This window comes from Solanum dulcamara, chromosome 5 (assembly GCF_947179165.1).
Source record: "Solanum dulcamara chromosome 5, daSolDulc1.2, whole genome shotgun sequence".
In the NCBI taxonomy this organism is placed as follows: domain Eukaryota; kingdom Viridiplantae; phylum Streptophyta; class Magnoliopsida; order Solanales; family Solanaceae; genus Solanum; species Solanum dulcamara.
The window spans coordinates 76937814-76957671 of NC_077241.1; the positions used below are offsets into that span (position 1 = coordinate 76937814).

The window sequence follows — 19858 nt, forward strand, 5'->3', positions numbered from 1 at the left end:
TAATAAAGATGATACTACAATAGAACCTCCTGAAGAAGGTCAAGATTTGAGTAATCCTGATATTCCTGAAGAAATCAGTGAACCCGAGACTCAAGTAAATGAAGAACTTTCAATAAATTCTTTCGGTGATGAGATAAATTTAGATCGATCTAAAATCACGGTTGATAATGTTTTTGCATATAATGTTGCACTTAACCTCATGCAAGATAGTGAAAGTCTTGAGCCTAAATCCATCGAAGAATGTCGACGTAGATGTGATTGGCCAGAATGGCAAAAGGCAATTCAATCAGAATTAGACTCACTTGCTAAACGTGAGGTTTTTAGACCAGTAGTCCAAACCCCTGAAGGTGTAAAACCAATTGGTTACAAATGGGCTTTTATGCCAAAACGAAATGAGAGAAATGAAATTGTAAGATACAAGGCACGTCTTGTTGCACAAGGATTCTCTCAAAGACCCGGGGTCAACTATGAAGAAACATATTCACCAGTTATGGATGGAATAACTTTTCGATATCTCATCAGTTTAGCTGTACATAAAAATTTCGAAATACATCTAATGGATGTAGTTACAGCTTACCTTTATGGTTCACTTGATAATGAAATTTATATGAAAATTCCAGATGAATTAAAATTGACTGAAGCATGTAAAAAGTCTCGGGAAATGTACTCAATAAAACTGCAAAGATCATTATATGGTTTAAAACAATCAGGGCGTATGTGGTATAATCGCCTCAGTGAGTACTTAATAAATGAAGGCTATATAAATGATATCATTTGTCCATGTATTTTTATTAAGAAAATGGAATCAGGATTTGTTATACTCGCCGTTTATGTTGATAATATAAATCTCATTGGAACCCCTGAAAAGGTCCAAAAGGCGATTGAATATCTAAAGAAATAATTTGAAATGAAAGATCTCGGAAAGACAAAACTTTGTCTAGGCCTACAAATTGAATATTTAGCAAACGAAGTTTTTGTCCATCAATCTGCCTACACTGAAAAGATCTTAAAAAGATTCTACATGGACAGAGCACATCCATTAAGTACTCCAATGGTTGTTCGATCACTTGAAGTGGAAAAAGATCCATTTCAACCTCTAGAGGAGGATGATGAACTTCTTGGTCCTGAAGTACCATACCTCAGTGCAATTGGTGCACTTATGTATCTTGCTAACGCAACCAGACCTGATATAATATTTTCTGTAAATTTGTCGGCAAGGTATAGTTCATCCCCAACGCGAAGACATTGGAACGGTATCAAGCATATTTTGCGATACCTAAAGGGTACTGTTGATATGGGTTTGTTTTATACTAACAGAGGTAGTGCAGACCTTATTGGTTATGCAGATGCAGGTTATTTATCAGACCCACACAAAGCTCGATCTCAAACAGGCTATTTATTTACACACGGAGGAACTGCTATATCATGGCAATCTACAAAGCAGTCCATTGTTGCTACTTCTTCAAATCATGCTGAAATAATAGCAATTCATGAAGCAAGTAGAGAATGTGTATGGTTGAGATCGATGATACAGTTTATCAAAGAAAGATGTGGCCTGGAAAATAATGTTAAAATACCCACAATAATATTCGAAGATAATGCTGCATGCATAGCTCAATTGAAAGGTGGCTTCATAAAAGAAGACAGAACGAAACATATTTCACCAAAATTATTCTTCACACATGATCTTCAGAAGAATGGTGAAATAGATGTACAACAAGTTCGTTCAATTGATAATCTTGCAGATTTATTCACAAAGGCATTACCAACATCAACTTTTGAGAAGCTAAGGTATAAGGTTGGAATGCGCCGTCTCCAAAATGTCAAATGAAGTTTTCATCAGGGGGAGTAAAATACGCGCTGCACTCTTTTTTCCTTAACCAAGATTTTGTCCCACTGGATTTTTCTGGTAAGGTTTTTAATGAGGCAACATTAATGAGGCACAACATCTATGAGTATTTATGATAACTATATTTCTTGTAAATTTTACTGAAGCACACTACACGTGGACATCCAAGGGGGAGTGTAATGAAAGTGGATGTGGTGGACGTCCCTTTCCTTTTCCTTTTCCCCCATTTTTCTTTCTTCTTTCTCCCTACCACTAATTATTGTCTCCCTCTAATTCTGCCTATAAAAGGCTGTGTAGAGATGCAGAAAAAAAAAACATAAATAAACATTCCATTGTTCTTACTCCTCTTCTCTGTTTTCTGTGGTTTACTTATCCTTTTCTATAATTTAATTTCACAACACTCTTCGCTTGATTTTGTTAAATCTTATTTATTTTACAACAGATACTATGTAAATAACAAGTAAGACTACTAAATAAGGAGAAGATGAGAAAAGGAGACTAGTTCCATGACACTAAGTACTACAACACACGGTTACGTATTATCCTTCTATCCTAATCCTCGATCTGCAAACCTTCCTATCTAGGGTCATGTCCTTAGCAAAACTAAAGATTCTCATGTCCTATCTGATCACCTCTCCTAAAACCTGTTATAGCCAAACTGCAGATTACTGTCCAACATGTCCTATATAACTTGTTTTTACCAGTGAACATTTGTTCTAGGTTACAGTGAATCAGTTCATCATATCCAGTCACCTAGCTAAGAATGTCACAATTTGAAGGGAACATGACAGAAAAAGAGGTACCATTGCATCCTTTTCTGTCTATTTCCCCACTGCTTCAACCCCACACCCTCATGCTGCAAGAAAGGGAAACAGGGGCAAAGAGTATGTTGCTTCTTGTTCTTTTTTTCTTTTGGGATAAATAGTAGCATCTTTGTTTCTTGTGAAGCCTTTTTCAGAAATAATACACAACCAACATAAAAAAAAGTGGCAATGAACATTGAATGCAAGAACAGAACTTGATTAGATAGTAGCAAAACCAATCATTTATCAATTCTTGTGGCCAAGATTTTTCCAAATAAATTATACAGTTAGCTACATGACTTTCAGTGGCCAGTTAAGGAGGGAAAATGCTACTTCTCCTATTCTGCTCAAACTAAGTGCTATCCAGCCATTGAAACAGAATACATAGAATTTAAGCAACAATCTCAGGAAATTGGCTTGGACTCACTCTACTTTCCTAGCTTTAGACGTCGCAGGTCTTGGAAGCTTAATCACTTTACTAAGCAGGATGAGTACAATTGGTATAACTGTTCCAACATAGTATACACTTCCATAAGCAGTAAGAGTTTCATGCAGACTTAATACCTGTAACACACGAAAGAAAACTATTATCTGTGTCTGTCGAAGACAATTGGCTTTAGAGTAAACATCATTCCAACAAATATGTGACTAACCATGAACCCAACAGCGGAGTAGTTTAGAACCAGCAGTGTGTATGCAAAATTCATTGCTACAAGTATCTTCTCAAACATAGTACCTTTTGCAGCTTGCTGCCATCTGTAAATGACTGCTCAGATACAAAACAAGATTAGGAAAAGAAACTCAAAAGTTAAATGTGTCTGAGAAATAGGTATGCCAGTTAAATACCTCTTGATCCAGCAATCATCAAAGCAGACTGTACAAAGAATATGATGTACCCAGGATATAATCCCTGTAAGGTAACAAAGAGGTACATTTGTTAGACAGACAGAAAAACTAATGGACGATAAGCAGAGGGTGCAATGATAAAAGAACACATCAGATGAGCATAAATTATTTGACCCAAATTCACGCCAGACCATAATTAAATCTGTAGATAAACATGAGAATTCAAAATGTCAATCAATTAGCATTGTGTCTAAGAAAAAGCGTTCTGAGGTAGCAGGTGCTGATGGATTAATAGAAGTGAGTAATTTGGCCAAGACGCCACCACTATCAAAGATTTAAAAAAAAAAAATAAGAGTTCCACAGCTTACTTTCTGAAATTACTGAGTTGGGAACTGAGAAACTAGTTCTGAGAAGCATAAAAGTAGGTTGGCTCTTTCTTCTTAAAATGGACAACGAGACTGGTCCTTTTATGGGCAAAGCATGTGGAAATTCTTTTTTATTTTTTTATATAATGGGTGGTGGTGAGACTCGAACTCAGGAAATCTACCTGCTCCAACCCAAAAAAACTAGCTCATGAGGTGAGGATTGTCCAAGAACATAAAAGGAGAAACAACTCATCCCTCAATGAATGTGAGATAAGATATAGATATGTATTGATATATAGGACGAACTGCTATGTCCACAACATCAAAGTCATTCATGGTATTGCTGTGGGAAAAACGCAGTTAGACTTGTTAACAATCCAATGGGGTTCAGCTGTAGCTGATGCAACTTAACTAAAGGCATTGGATTTTCCTCATTGTTTCTCTAGGTAAGCCACTGAAGGGAAGATCCTAGCTTCTAAGGGGGTTAGCTGGATCAACGCCACCTCCGGATGGAAAGGACAGATTAGACCAACCAATTTTCTCACATTAAATTCCTACAAGAGTAGCAACACTTTGCCGAGAAACAACAGGATAGATCGCAACGATACTACTGGTCGTGAGGTAATCAATCTGGTTAAATAAGATCATGGTGGATTCTGATAAAGTTCAAAAGCATCATAATCGCAGGGAGATGTCGAAGAAGGAGATCCTCTTATCCTTAGAGAGTTGTACAAAGAACAGTGTGTAACATATAAATTTTCAAGGCCAAAGAATAGAAAGAATATAATGAAAAAAACTGAGATTGCTCTTAATAATATAAAAGAATCTACAACTTCAATTTGCATGCGCTACGGTGCTAGATTATCCACTTACATGCCAAACGGCACTGACAGTTTGGGTAGCCAGCAACTGGAAGAAACCAGGCTTCCTTCCCTTCTGTACGAGCCTTTCATATACATCTGCAGAGCAAAAATGTAAATCCAATAAAATCTGATTGTATTCATATTGACGTGGATAGTGAACCAAACTAGTTGTAAATGTTGATGCCTAATAACCTATTGTACTACCAACAGTTTAGAACTAATATCTCGAGATGAACTACTAAAATCCTATGGTTTCCTTGTAGAGCGAATAATTTGTCCTCAAAATAATCCTTCATCATCGAAATGAAATACACACAAAAAAACAAAAACCACCCTTATAGGTAATATCAAGTTTGCTCATATTAGAAACGAATAGCTTCAGCTTGCCTATAACAATGTCTACCACAAAAGTGAATTGAATGTAACTGAAGAACATCTCATTCACAAGTATTTACATTCTTACCATTAGCCAAAATGTTCTTCTAGTCTAATAGCTTTTACAAAACTGAAGCTTGAGATCAACTTGCAAATGAATAGAAGAGAGATTAACTTACAATGCCGCAGCCACGTGCTGACTTGAATATTCCATACAAGTGGTAACTGAACCGAGCTCTTTGCTAACTCAACACCCAATACATCAACATTTTTCGCACGGTCCCAACGTGGTTTTGGCGGAGAAGAGTTTGTCCAACCACTGAAACCCAGTCCAGATATGATTATAGCAGCTTCAGAGATTGACCAGATAAAATAATATTTCCACCGGGCAGTAAAGCCAGCCATATATTGGTAACCCAACCGTTTAAAGAAACCCCATTTGTGGTATACTGGATCAGTGAACCTGGTCAGTGGGAAATGAGGCACCAGATAGAGATACAACCCCATACATATAGCAGCTTGAAGAAGAGCCCTTAGAGTTGATCCAAAAGGTGAGGGTTTCCCTTTCTCTGAAGGTTTCCATATCTGAAAGGAGGAAGAAGTTGAATTTATCAGTTGTATGAAACTATTTTTGATGAAGTAGTTGCATCGGAATTTGAAGTGATTAAAACAATACAATGATGATATTAACTTACTCCTTTTCTTTCTGTCCATTCAAGGTAATCCTTCATTTCATACACTGGACCTGCAAAATGACTTCCACAACAGAGACAGAAACCAACATACTCAAGTAATGATGGCAACTCGAGCAAACGATTTTTCTTCTGAGCCTCACGCAAATCCTCCTCCTTCAACAGTCCGTCTTGATAATTAATCACAGATGAAATTATTTTTAGTGTTATCACCATTAAAGCTCCTGTTAATTTGGAGGACAAAAATAACATTAATTTTGGATTACCTAAAAATCTAGCAACACAAGAAGTGAACTTTGTAATTGGGGGTAGTCTACCAATAACAATAGAATGTGAACAACACGATAATATAGCATTCTGAAATAAAATCAAATAACAAAATGGCCATTGCTCCTAGGATGATCTAATTTTTTCATCCATCTGCCAAAAATCAGCTTACTTCACTCCGAATTTGTGTCTATCATCTTGCCACTAAATGAAGGTAATCGATAGTATTGGACTATAGAATCAGTCGATCTTAGTGATGGAAACCAACAAAAGTCCAGAACTCACCACGGAAGAAGATTCAAGGTAAATTACTTAAACCTCCCCTCTAGTTTAGTGAAACTAAGTAAACCTCTTCTATTTAAAAAATAAACATAATCTGTGACCTCCATTCTAGCTTTACATATCATTACCAAACCATCTACGCCATCATCCTCCAAAAACTTTTGACGGAAAACTATCATAGATTTATTCCCACATTTACCTGCTAAGTTATCTACTTCCTAAACACAAAAGCGCGAGAAGGAAAACGAAAATAAAAGAGAGATAGAAAAGTTAGTTTCTCACTACCCACATAGAGAGAACTAAACTGAAGTTATCTCAAACCTACAAACGGATAAATCCAACGCATGAGAAGGTCTGGATAAGCCTGACATGGTTAATTAACGATAAATAGCGCTATTTTTGTCCAGTTATGGCTGCAGCAGTTCCACCTCAATCAATGTATGTTTGAACCTACTTTCTTCTCTGTGAATTGTTTAGTTTTTAAGGACACGTAATTCTATTTCCAGTTAGTTTCCCTCTCATTGAATCAAGAGCATTTTCATCAACGTTGTAAATTTTGAGATCGTCCAAATCAAACATTTGATCTGAGAGGTATTCAGATGTTTCACAGAAGGTCGGCTTTATTTCTAAAAACTGGAGGGCAGGTGTAGTTATTGACCCATAAATCTGGGTTGGTTCTCTTAATAAGTAAATTTCCAGTTGATTCAGAATGCATTTGTTGGTTTGTATCAAAATATAGGGATTGAACACATCAACGATTAGGGCCAAGAGCATGATTCTTAATACATTATTACATTTAATAGAAAATGAGGCAAGGCCAAAGATCGAGCCAGTGCTTGCCTGTAGCATCAATTCCTCCTTCCTTCCATGCATCCCCACTCATGTAGTATACATGACTGCAAGTTGTACCAAATAAATGTCAAATATTTTACGGAAATTGAGAGGTTTCTATCACAGAGTTCTCATACTGGAATCACAAAACAATAAAGGAACCATCAAAAGCATCTAAGCCAATGGAGCCACCATCACAAAGTGTACTTTTTATCAGTAGCTTTGCATATTAGCATACCTGCATTTTATATGAGAAAGCTTCCTTGAAAATTGTATGTTTGAATCAATTTACAAAGAGCCGTCCCTCACATTTACATGAACTTGCAATAAAATCCCAGTGTCAAGAATATACAAATCCTAGATGAGTACAAAAACAACTAGGTAAAATATAATCAGGGTACAAAACCTGAAACCTTAACTCAGATTAAACGTCGAACTTTTGATACACGAATCCAAAAGTTTCACACTTTCCAGATTCTAAATCCTGTTGTTTCAAGTTTACCAACCAATGAAACCAACCCCAACAAAGAATACACATAGTAGGAATTAGGATCTTCTTTTCCTATTAATAATGATCTCGTGTGCACCCAGACTAATTCGTTGATCATCTTATTACCAGAGGGCAGAGGCAGATCCAGAACTTTAATTCTATGGGTTCATGACTCACATACAACAACTGAACCATTCACCTTATTTAAGTTATGGATTCACAAGTCAATAATTTTAACAATTTCAATGGGTATTATACAAATAAATCCAGGTCTAGACAATAAGTTATGGCACCGAAAGGGCTAGATCTGCCCCTGCCTATTACAACCCACGAACGCAATTGCTGGGTAAGCCTGTCGACTATCTCCAATGACTCCACCTAGTTTACAAAAGATGGACTCACACTACAGAGTCATTCAGTTGAAGGGATTACAAAAAAATTATCCCAGTACACAATCTGTAATATTTATCCTGTGTTTGGTTGGCATCAACTAGTATAACTCATATTCTGAACACAAAATGGGATACTAGATACCTTAATCTTTGTAACAATCCATACATCAGCATAACTAGTAAGTCGTAACTTCTTCTTTTTGCAAATAATTGTGGTGTTTGAGTCAGCTTGCACACAACTCGACTAATCTCACAGGATAACCAACAGGTACCGGATAATTCTATTCATCAATTTTGACCTTAGGTGTTTAGTCAACTTCATTGAACACTAGGCCACACCACTAGGTGCAACCAATAAGTAGTAACTTCTTCTTTTTGCAAAAAATCGTGGTGTCTGAGTCAACTTGCACACAACTCGACTAATCTCACAGGATATCTACTACCTCCCACCAACATAGGTACCGGATAACTCTATCCATCAAGCTTGACCTTAGGTGTTTAGTCCACTTCATTGACTATTAGGCCACACCACTACGTGCAACCAGTAAGTAGTAACTTTTTCTTTTTGCAAATAATTGTGGTGTCTGAGTCAACTTGCACACAACTCGACTAATCTCACATGATAACTACTACCTCCCATCAACATAGGTACTGGTTAACTCTATCCATCAAGCTTGACCTTAGGTGTTTAGTCCACTTTATTAACCACTACGTGCAACTAGTAAGTAGTGACTTCTTCTTTTTGCAAATAATAATGGTGTCTGAGTCAACTTGCACACTGTGAGAAATATTGGAGAAGAATATTATTGAACTGTGTCTACACTATTACACACAGACCCTATTTTATAGACATTACAATACAATCCTTTACCAAGTAGGATATTATTTACTATTTCTATCCCTACTATTATTTCTATTCTAAGTAGGATTGTACATACCTATTTCTATTCTAACACTCCCCCTCAAGTTAGTGCATACAAGATATGTACCTAGCTTGTTACAAATGTAATTAATACAAGGACCCTTTCACCCACTGCTCAGACCACAATTGAGATTGATTCTCTCTATGAGGGTATTGATTTCTATTCTACCATTACCCGTGCTAGATTAGAAGAGTTTAACATGGATCTGTTCAGAAAGTGTTTGGAACCACTTGAGAAGCGTTTGAGAGATGCCAAGACGGACAAGAAAGAACTCTATCCATGATGTTGTACTTGTTGGTGGCTCCACCAGGGTTCAGCAGCCTGCAGTTCCTACAAGACTTTTTCAATGGGAAGGAGTTCTGCAAGAGCATCAACCCTGATGAAGCTGTTGCTTATGGTGCTGCTGTACAAGATGCAATTTTGAGTGGTGAAGGTAATGAGAAGGTGCAAGAACTGTTGTTGTTGGATGTTACACCTCTTTCCCTTGGACTTGAAACTGCTGGTGGTGTCATGACTGTGTTGATAACACCACTATCCCAACCAAGAAAGAGCAGGTCTTCTCAACCTACTCAGACAATCAGCCTGGTGTGTTGATCCAAGTCTATGAAGGTGAGAGAATTAGGACCAGGGACAACAACTTGCTTGGCAAATTTGAGCTCTCTGGTATTCCTCATGTCACCGATTGGTGACCTGATCCCGCTAAGCAAGAACAGCTACCGACACCAACTTTGCTTGGCAAATTTGGGCTCTCTGGTATTCCTCGTGCTCCCATGGGAGTTCCTCAAATCACAGTGTGCTTTGACATTGATGTCAATGGTATCTTTGAATGTTTCTACTGAGGACAAGACTACTGGGCAAAAATAACAACATCACCATCACCAACGACAAGGGCAGACTCTCCAAGGAGGAGATTGAGAAGATTGTTTCAGACCATAAAGTGACTTACACAATTGACATACAAGGCTACCAGACTCCCCCTGAGCAACAAAACTAGGTGGTTGCTCCATCTGGACTTCTTCACAATGCAGCAGTTGCTGGAAAATGCTCAAAATCTGGTATAAAATATATGGATCGCCTTGGAATCAATAGATGAGTCGACATTAAACAAGAAAGTCATAAAAAAATTGGTCGAAACATAATCATGCATCGGAGTATTAGATTTGATAGCTGAAAGTGATCACAATCTGAGAAATAAAATTATATGGATAGGGCCGGAATGATGGCACGACCTTACTAAAAAATAGAAATTATATGTGTAGGTCGGAATGATGGCACAATCCTACACAAATAAAAAAGTAGTCACCGGGAAGATGACACGATCCTCAACAAATTGGATATGAAAAAGTAGTCATCGGATAGATGGCATGATGCTACACAAAATGAATATGAGAAAGTAGTCACCGAAAAAATGACACGGTGCTACACAAATATGATATGAAAAAGTAGTCACCGGAATGATGCACGATGCTACACAAATCAGATATGAGAAAGTAGTTCGAAAAAATGCACGATACTACGTAAATTAAATATGAAAAAGTAGTCACCGGAAAGATGTACTGTACTACGCAAATTAGATATGAAAAAATAGTCATCGAAAAGATACACGGTGACTCTTTGATTCTCTACCAAGATCGTAGAGGCACTGATACCATGTGAGAAATATTGGAGAAGAATATTATTGAATTGTGTTTACACTATTACACAAAGACCCTATTTTTTAGACATTACTATACAATCTTTTACCAAGTAGGATACTATTTACTATTTCTATTCCTACTACTATTCTTATTCTAAGTAGGATTGTACGTACCTATTTCTATTCTAACACACACAACACGACTAATCTCACATAATACCTACTGCCTTCCACCAACACTGGTAGGGGTTACTCTATCTAGCAAGCTTGACCTCACACTACTTTAAGTCCACTTCATTGACCACTAGGTGCAACCTAAGTAGTAACTTATCTAGAAAAAAACAATCTTGCATAACTAGTATGTGAAGCAAACAACCCCGATATAGTGGGAAGTCCAGCTGAGATCTACTGATTTTCTTCCATTATGATGGTGGGAGCTTTAAGAAATTAAAAAAAAAGAAGAGAACTTTATGAATTCCTATAAATCAGGGATCTCTAAATCAAAGAAATTCAAAGAGAGAACATAATGTACCATCCAATAAGATAACCAAAAGCAGCGATGTAAGTGATGATCCCGCAGTAACGGCGACAGAGAACCATAGAAGCATAACCCAGAAGCATAGGCCCAAAGAAGTGAAGATTTGACGAGAACCCAAACGACAGGTAAGACAGAACAGCGCCGGTAACGGCGGCGTAGAGATGTCTACCGGTGGCGCTAGGTACAAAACGGTGAAGGAAGCTCACCGGAATAGTAGCGACGAAACAGAGTAAAAAACGGAGCACCGGCACCGATACTCCGATCGCTGGCGCCATTGATTCTAACTCCGGCAAGCCCATATTGGATCAAAATTCGGGTCGGGTTTACTCCGAATCCGATTGGTTGAAGAAAGTACACTTGTACAAGTTATAATCTTGATTTCATGGCCAGGATATCGGAAAATGATATTGAAGAACAAACTAAAAAAAGACAACTGACAATGAAACAAAATACAAATAAATATTCCCTCCCTCTGCTTTCATTTGTCAATTTTTTTCGGAATCAATTTGACGGAATCTAAATGTAACAATTAGTTCTAAATAACTACAATATTAAGAGCCCGTTTGAATGGATTTAAAAAAAATAATTTTTATGTATGAAATGTTTTTTGAATTTTGAAGTGTTGAAAGTTATTTTTATAAATAATAAAAGTGTTTATGTTGAAAATAAGTGTTTGAATTTTAGGATTAAAAGAATAAAAAGAATAGTTTGGAAATTTAGTTAAAATATAAGGGATATAAAAGTAATTTTTATAGTCAAATAAAATGGCTTTAAGCACATAGAAAAAAAAAGTTAGAAATCCTAACTTTTCATTTTTGACTGACTTTAAGAACTTTATAGCTTAAAGTTAGCATTATGCAAACACGTTCAAAAGTTAAAAAGGTATGTCATAAACTTCTAATTAAAAAATACTCAAGTCGTGTGTTGTCAAGTAAAGTAATATAAAACAGAAGAAATATTAGATTAATTCAATATTTTAAAATTTAAATTTGAATAAAAATACTATAAGTCGTAATTTTTTATATATTAATGATATAAAAATTAAAAAAATTAAAATATTCTGAGACATGCAAGTAAAATGAATGAAAAAAGTTTTTTAAAAAAATTATTTTATTTGATATGATGAGAGAGCTTATAAGAGAAAAATTCATAATACTCTTTAGATGAATATTTCATATAGTTTAGACTCTAAAGTCATGCAGATTTGATTCGTAGTTTGGTACAAGTTGTTGAACTGCTAAACTTATGCTTTTTCTGACTAATAAATGTAACAAGATTTAACAAAAAAAAAACTCTAGCATTAAAGTTCCTTCTTTTGCTATGTTCTATACAGAATTACAGATACTCCCTCTGTCCTAGATTAATAGTGACGGTGCATTTTTCGATAGTTAAATTATATAAATTTTAATTAATATATTAAAATATATTTTTTTACTATACTGAAATGAGAAAAATATAACTTGTAATTTTTTATATAATTTTTAAATATTTAATTTAATTTTAAAAAATTAATTAAATTGAATATCAAGGATCAAAACATGACAATTAATTTGCTATTTTACGTTGTGACGGAGACCCCAAGGTACCTAGAAATCATCGACTGGGAATTAATAGTGCATTTAATTGCCTTTCTTATCCACTGCAGTCTCCTTAGTATTAAACTATTAATAGCCAAACTTTAGGTAGTTGAATGTGTGATTTGGTGGGAGAACAAGTTATTTTAAAATTAATTATATTTAAGAATTATTATTTTATTTTTAATATAGATATAATTACTATTATAATTTTGAAATAAGCATAACCAACAGTTTATCTTAATTTTCACTCACAAAATTGTAATGTTTTTACAAATGAAATGCATATTCAGACACAATCTCTAATTTCAATTATCATTTTCATTTCAACTTCGAAAACACTTTTTTTTTTCTCATTTCAACTGAGTTTATGTTGGAACACCTACTAAAAGTGTGGCCATATTATACTGTTCTAGGCCTATGTAACCCAAACTTTGTCCATTGAAATCACTCCTCCTTTTTTAGGCCCATTTTAAGACATAAGTTAATGTTCCACACCTACAACTTAGCCCATTAACAATATAAATTTAAAATGTTGATTTTATAATGGAAAAAGACTCAAATATGTTATTGAACTATGAAAAAAGGCTTATTTATACCATCCATTAAAATTTTGGCTCATTTATATCATTTTCGTTTGAGAAAAAGACTTATCCATGTTATTATTTGTTAACTGAAATGGCATAAATGAGTCAAACTTTTAATGGATGACATAGATGAACCTTTTTTCAAGGTTTGATGACATATTTGAACCTTTTCCATTTTAAATAATAATTTAGTGAATGACGTGGCCGAATCATCATTGACCACGTGTACAAAATAGTTTTGCAAAATAAAAAATATTTTTAGTTTACAAATAATGGCATGGATGGGCCTTTTCTCAGACGAAAATGGCATAACTGAGCCAAACTTTTAAAGAAAACTTACATAAATATACAATATTAAGAAAATATTTACCATCTATAGCAATAAAAAAAATTCACTGAATATTTATAATACATTTATAATACAGTTTTAATACATATTGCAGAGAACTATTTATATAACATATATAATACAAGTTTTATAAATGGATAATACATTTATCACATATTTTAATAGACTTATAATACATTATATTAGTTTCTTACTACACATATAATATATATTTTAAAACACTTATAATACATTTATATTGTATGCATAATTCACTTTTAATACAAGTGTAGATTTATCATAGTATTGCTATATATTGCTATAAATGGTAATAAATAAAAAATATCGCTAAAATCAGTAATTATTTTTTAAAAAGCACTCAATCAAGTAATTTTTCCAATTTTTAACGAATGGCATAAATGAGTCTTTCTCAAAGTTCGATGGCATATTTGAGCCTTTTTTTCCTTTTATAGTTAATGAAATAATTGTCATCGCAAGTATCTATGTCTATTTTTGACCACAATTTTTTTTTTAATAATATGTCAAATCAAACATCATCACATAAATTAAAATAGAGAGAGTAATTTTTTTTTTTTTTTAAAAAAGAAAATACTATCTCATATTGAGAAATGAGAATGATAGAGCTTTCAAATTAATTTAGAAAAAAATTTACCTAATTACACTCTTTTATTTACCATATTTTTCATTATTCTCATCCATTTCAAAAAAAATTCAAAAATCTCTTTTTTCTATCAGGATACATTAATTCAGTAATTCAAATATATTAATTCTGGTTCATAAATTATCTCTAGACTTCCTCAAAGACAGGATTTTGTATCACACTTTAAATGTTACGTGCTGATACATAAAAACCTTAATTAATGTATTCGGATTACTAAATTAATATATCCGAATTACCATATTTTTAAGAAATTTTTGAAAACTAAAAAAAAATAAAAAAAATTAACCCTCTACACTACGTGATTTCTAAAAAATCTACATTAATTTATAATGATCCAGATTGAAGCGGATTTGAAAGTTGACCTTTATGAGTTTTGAAAAATAAAACAGCAAACCTCAAACAGTAATAAAATGATAACTGAATTTTTTTTAATTTTTTTTTTTTGGTGAATAAAAAATTGTGATTTGTGGGATCTTAGGTAGAGACCAATGGTATTTTAATAGGTAAACTAATATTTCAGGTAGTGAAAGAATTGCCTCATCACCCAGAAGATAAAAACCTTTGGAGCTATACTCATACATGTTTGATCAAGTTTCTAAAATTAATTTATTTTTAAAATTATTTTCTTTAAATAATGTTTTTTATTATAAAAGCTACCGTACCTTTTTTTTTTGTTTCTGAAAAATATTTTTTGCTATTTTCTAAAGGCTCATAAACACTTATTTTTTTCTTTAGAACTTGATCAAACACTTTATTTTTCAGAGAACTTGATCAAACACCTTATTTTTCTAATGTGAAGCAGATTAAAATAAAAGAGGTGAATTTAATTATATATTATTCAAAGCAAAGTGGGTGATAAATAAGATCGGAGGTGAAGGATGCTTACTATACTAGACAGAAGGAAATTGACCATTTCAATATCTAAGGGTGCATCTGTACACTAAGAAAGATTACATTTCCATAATGACTTCCCCTCATAATGCCATTGTTCAGCTAGAGTTTGAAAAGAGGAAATATAAACAAATCTTAATTCTTACATTTAGAGATGAAAAATTATTTTCCATTTCAATATCTAGAGTTTGAAAAGAGTAAAATATATGCAAATCTTAATTCTTACATCCTCATGGAACTAGAGAAATTGTTTCCCATTTCAACAACTAGGGGTGCCTCTGTCTGCTAAGAAAGTTTTCAACAACAACATACCCAATCAAGTCCCACAAGTGAAATCTGAAGAGGATTCTACGCAAACCTTACCACTCGGCTCAAATAACACTTACTAGAATTGAAATTGCAAAAGGATATGTATGTAATGTAACAGATGCTAACTTAGTACAATGAACGGATAAAATGTCCCATTGTTCACATTTTACACAAATTGCCTGAGTCTAATATATGATTATCCCTTAATACTAAGTTACTAACCACTCAAAAAACTATGGATAGCACTAGAACTAAAACTCTTCTAGAGACAGGTAATCAAGCAAATCAAAAACTCTGCTTCAACCTCTCCGTAAACTCTACTGGACATATCAGTACAGAATCTACACATAGTCCACCCTTAGTATGTGTACAATCGATCTGAGTCATCGAATATTTAACTTTCATGGGTTCAACCGAGCCCGTGGCAACAAAGTCACCTACATGGTGATACTTCCATATTCCAGGTTCGTTCAAGTAACATTGGGTTGTAGCTTGTTGGCCGTCTGATGTAGAGAGCTGAAACCGCACCGGTTTTTTATCCCACCCATGAACATGCTCAGAGTTGCAGACTCGGCGTCCGAATCTCCGAGAGGCACGTCCTACTTGTAGTCTGAAGAATATGCTGTAGGACCCGACGGGGAACGGGAAATCAACCTCTCCATCAGCTTCAAACCACCAGATCTGTTGGAGATATGCAACGGACTTGAATCTGCATGGACGGAAAGGAGAAATTATTATGCGTTCTGTCTGAGGACGTACTAGCTTGACATCGGTACAAGAATATAGCAATAAAACCAAAAGCTCAATTGATATTACTACTACCATATTAGTGTCTAGCCAGCACTAGAACAAGAAAATGTGCAAGAAAGTACAACGCTTATACTAATGTTGCAGAGCGTTCCTGATCATGCTAGGAAAATCATGTGGACTAACAATTAGTTGTGAATGAAACTTGAACATTTTGCAGAAGTATATCTTGAACTATGTTTGCTCGGACTCTTCAAAAGCACCGTCAGCGGCAAAGTTTTTGGAGAGTCCGAGTAACATAACTCTTGAACCATCAAATAACAAGCAATGTTGAACCCTGGTGAGTATGTTGAACCATGACGTCTATCCAAACATAGCATAAACAACACTACAAATGATGCAACGGGAAACAACAACCCAATCAAAACATAAGATTGCAAGGATAATACCACTGCAAAAGACAACATGAACACCCCAAGGCTATTCCACCAATCGATCATTTGCATATAAAACACTAATTAATCATTAGATATTGCAATGTCAAATTTAAAACTACATTAAGCAATTCCACTTCACATACTAGAGAAGGGTGTGTGCGGGTCGGATCTTCCAAAAGTAAAATATTTTTGGAGGAAAAACATTTTCGAAGAGTACAGGCAACATAGGTTAAACCACTATTCTGACTTAACAGTTCACAAGCTAGACAAGTTGACTCACGTTGGGAGGATTTCTATTAAAGAAAATGCCCCTAACAGGCAAACATTTGGAATTGATCATCCTATCTAAAAAACACATACATCAATAACAACACAAATACAAACATCCAATTTACTCTAAACAAACATCAAAAGCCAGAAAATCTCGAACCCTCACCTTGATTCATCTGTTTCAATCCGACTCCAATATCTCCTATCATCGATGCCCGTTATTGCCAAGCCACTTGAAGATATAGACATACAAACTCTTCCAGTTCTCTTATCTAACCAAACTTTCTGCACATATCCCAGAAAACAATAAAATCATCAAACTCAATTTCCACCCTCAAACAAATAATCAGCCTTAAGATTACTTTTCAAATTATTATTACAGCCTTTCAAATTTAATACTACCACCTTAGCAACAAAGCCTCAATACCAAACTAGTACAGATTTACTAGTAAATGGTATAATAATATTTATTTTCAGGAAAAAAATTAACCTTTTTTTTGCTAAATAGGATACACAAATTATTTCCACCCTTAAATTATGAGACTTTAGATTACTTCTGAATTTTCAATACTACTGCATCCTTTAAAATAACAACTCAAATTTAACACTACCACTTTAACAACTCCTCAATACCAAACTAGTACAGATTTACTAGTAAATGGTATATTAATTTTTATTTTCAGGAAAAAAAGTTGACCTTTTTTTTTTGGCTAAATTGGATACACAAATCATTTCCACCTTTAAATTATGAGCCTTTAGATTACCTATCAAAATGTCCATACAACTACTACAGTAACACCACCTCGATTTTTCAGTGAAAAAGAGATCCACATATAATCATCAAAAGGGGGGAAAATAAAAAAAAATCAATAAATTGGGTACCCAAATAATATCTTATTTAAACATAAAGAGGAGTAAAAATTGTACCTTTGTGCCACCATCAAAAGAATTGGGTCGACAAAGCTTAGCATAAATATCTCTTTTACACAAATTAGACGGAAAATTTCGACCAGCAAAAACCCTTTGAATAATAGAGTTATAATTCATCGGCAACTTCGATTCCCATACAAAATCAGCAGAAGAAGCACCCCTAAAAGCCCTATTAAGCATAGATAATTTACAGATCTGAGGCGGGTCCATATATACAAGAACTGAAGCTACACAGCTTTCCGGCAAATCACCAAGACCAGGATGATTTTTCTGAATAACAGTAGATGAAAACTGAGGAATCAAGAAAGAAAACGAAGAACCCATGATGGGTTTTTTTTGTAAAAATTAGAGAAAAATCTCAAATTCTTCAACACAGAAAGATGAAAATCAAGAAAATGTGATATGGATATTAAAGAGAAGAACTGAAAGACCAAAAAAAAAATACAGCTGGAGATGGAAAGTGGATGTGTGTGTGTGTGTATATATGCGTGTGTGTGTGTGTGTGTATAGAATTGGACTGTGACTCTTGTGTATTTTTTTTCTTTTTTGGATTCTGCGCCAAGAAAGAAAAAGAGGAAGACAAGTGTGGTGGGCGTGGGGGTGGGGCTGGGGTAGGGGTGTATAGATTAGGGGAGTACCTAGTAATATAGTAGTAATTGGATTAGATTAAAAAATTGATAATTTGAAGGGAAAAAAATGTAAATGGATAATTAATACAAAAGGATAATTGGATAACCTTGACAAAATTTGACTAATATTTTGTCATAGATAAGGAATTTAAATTACTACTAGTATTAATTACTCCTTTCGTACCAACGTAGTATTTTTCAAATTTCGTAATTTAAATAATATTTATTAGATTATGATTTTTTACTTATTTTTTAAATAGCTTAAATTATTAATTTTTGTGATTTATAGTAAATTTTTAATATGTAAATTTTAGTTTAAATACATAGATATTTCATATTTAAATTTATGATCAAAATTAAATTATTCAACTCTCAAAATTCAAAATATGTCACATCAATTACGATAGGTGGAATATATGTTTAAGCCTTTTGGATTATTCTTAAAAAATCAAATTTGTGGTTGTATTTTTTAGATTTTTATTAGCTGGTATTTAATATACACTCTTTAATAAGAACAATAAAGAGTGAATTTGCAAAAATTCATGATTTGTTTATTTTTTTGTAAAATTATATTTCTAGAACAAACTTAATTTATTGGCACAAATAGTTGGCCATCAAAAAAATTGATGAAAATAATTTTGTGTAGAGAATATTTTTTTAGTAAGTAAATAACTATTTAGAACGAAACAATCTTCTACCTTGTTTAAAGTAGTTTTTTTCCTTTTCTTGTGAGAAATAAAAATATGAAGGAAATAAAGTCGAAATAGGAAGAAAAAGAATCAATTTTATCTGCTTTTTTTTTTGGGGTTATACCAGCCTGCCTAATCTTAATTATCCTCTTCTTTCTATTCTTTAGGTGAATAAGGACAAATCTAATCGTTTTTATTTTATTGAACTCGAAAAACAAGTGTAGAAGGCATAGAATTTTCTGGAAGACAAGGTATTATACATGGCAATTAATTCTATTCTATAGTTTATTTTTAAATTTGTGAAGTGTGTAAGGAGTTCTAACAGAAATATTCTCTATATAGTTGAGGCTACAAATTTAAGTAGTAAATTATTGGTTAATAGATAATCAAGCAAATTGTTTCTGCAAATGATGATGAGTAGCCAGCGACAACGTAAATTGATATCCTTACGAAGCAATACGATATAATAAAATTTAAGTAATAATTAAAAATAAATATCATATTTAAATTACTAATACAATAAAATATAGTACGTAACAACCCTCAAACAAGGTGTGATAAACTTTCCGATCACATATATTTCTGCTATAAATTGCACTATCAAGATCATTGCTTTTTCTAATTTAAATAAAA

The 19858-nt window shown here is 33.7% G+C and overlaps 2 protein-coding genes and 1 pseudogene across 2 annotated transcripts; 1 reads left to right on the top strand and 2 right to left on the bottom strand.

The window, feature by feature from the left end:
• Window positions 1-2848: 2848 nt before the first annotated feature.
• LOC129889981 (lysophospholipid acyltransferase 1-like) lies at window positions 2849-11664 on the bottom strand. The gene is made up of 8 exons (XM_055965468.1): window positions 11147-11664; window positions 7183-7238; window positions 5797-6017; window positions 5281-5686; window positions 4737-4822; window positions 3499-3562; window positions 3306-3418; window positions 2849-3216 (listed from the first exon to the last, which is right to left on the bottom strand). The coding sequence occupies exons 1-8, from the start codon at window positions 11449-11451 to the stop codon at window positions 3076-3078; spliced, it is 1392 nt and encodes a 463-aa protein (XP_055821443.1). The 5' UTR covers window positions 11452-11664; the 3' UTR covers window positions 2849-3075.
• On the top strand, window positions 9022-9946 carry LOC129889983 (heat shock cognate 70 kDa protein 2-like; annotated as a pseudogene).
• A 3921-nt stretch (window positions 11665-15585) lies between the features above and the next one.
• On the bottom strand, window positions 15586-18351 carry LOC129889982 (F-box protein PP2-A12-like). Its single transcript, XM_055965470.1, has 3 exons — window positions 17905-18351; window positions 17144-17262; window positions 15586-16232 (listed from the first exon to the last, which is right to left on the bottom strand). The coding sequence occupies exons 1-3, from the start codon at window positions 18229-18231 to the stop codon at window positions 15809-15811; spliced, it is 870 nt and encodes a 289-aa protein (XP_055821445.1). The 5' UTR covers window positions 18232-18351; the 3' UTR covers window positions 15586-15808.
• Window positions 18352-19858: the final 1507 nt, after the last annotated feature.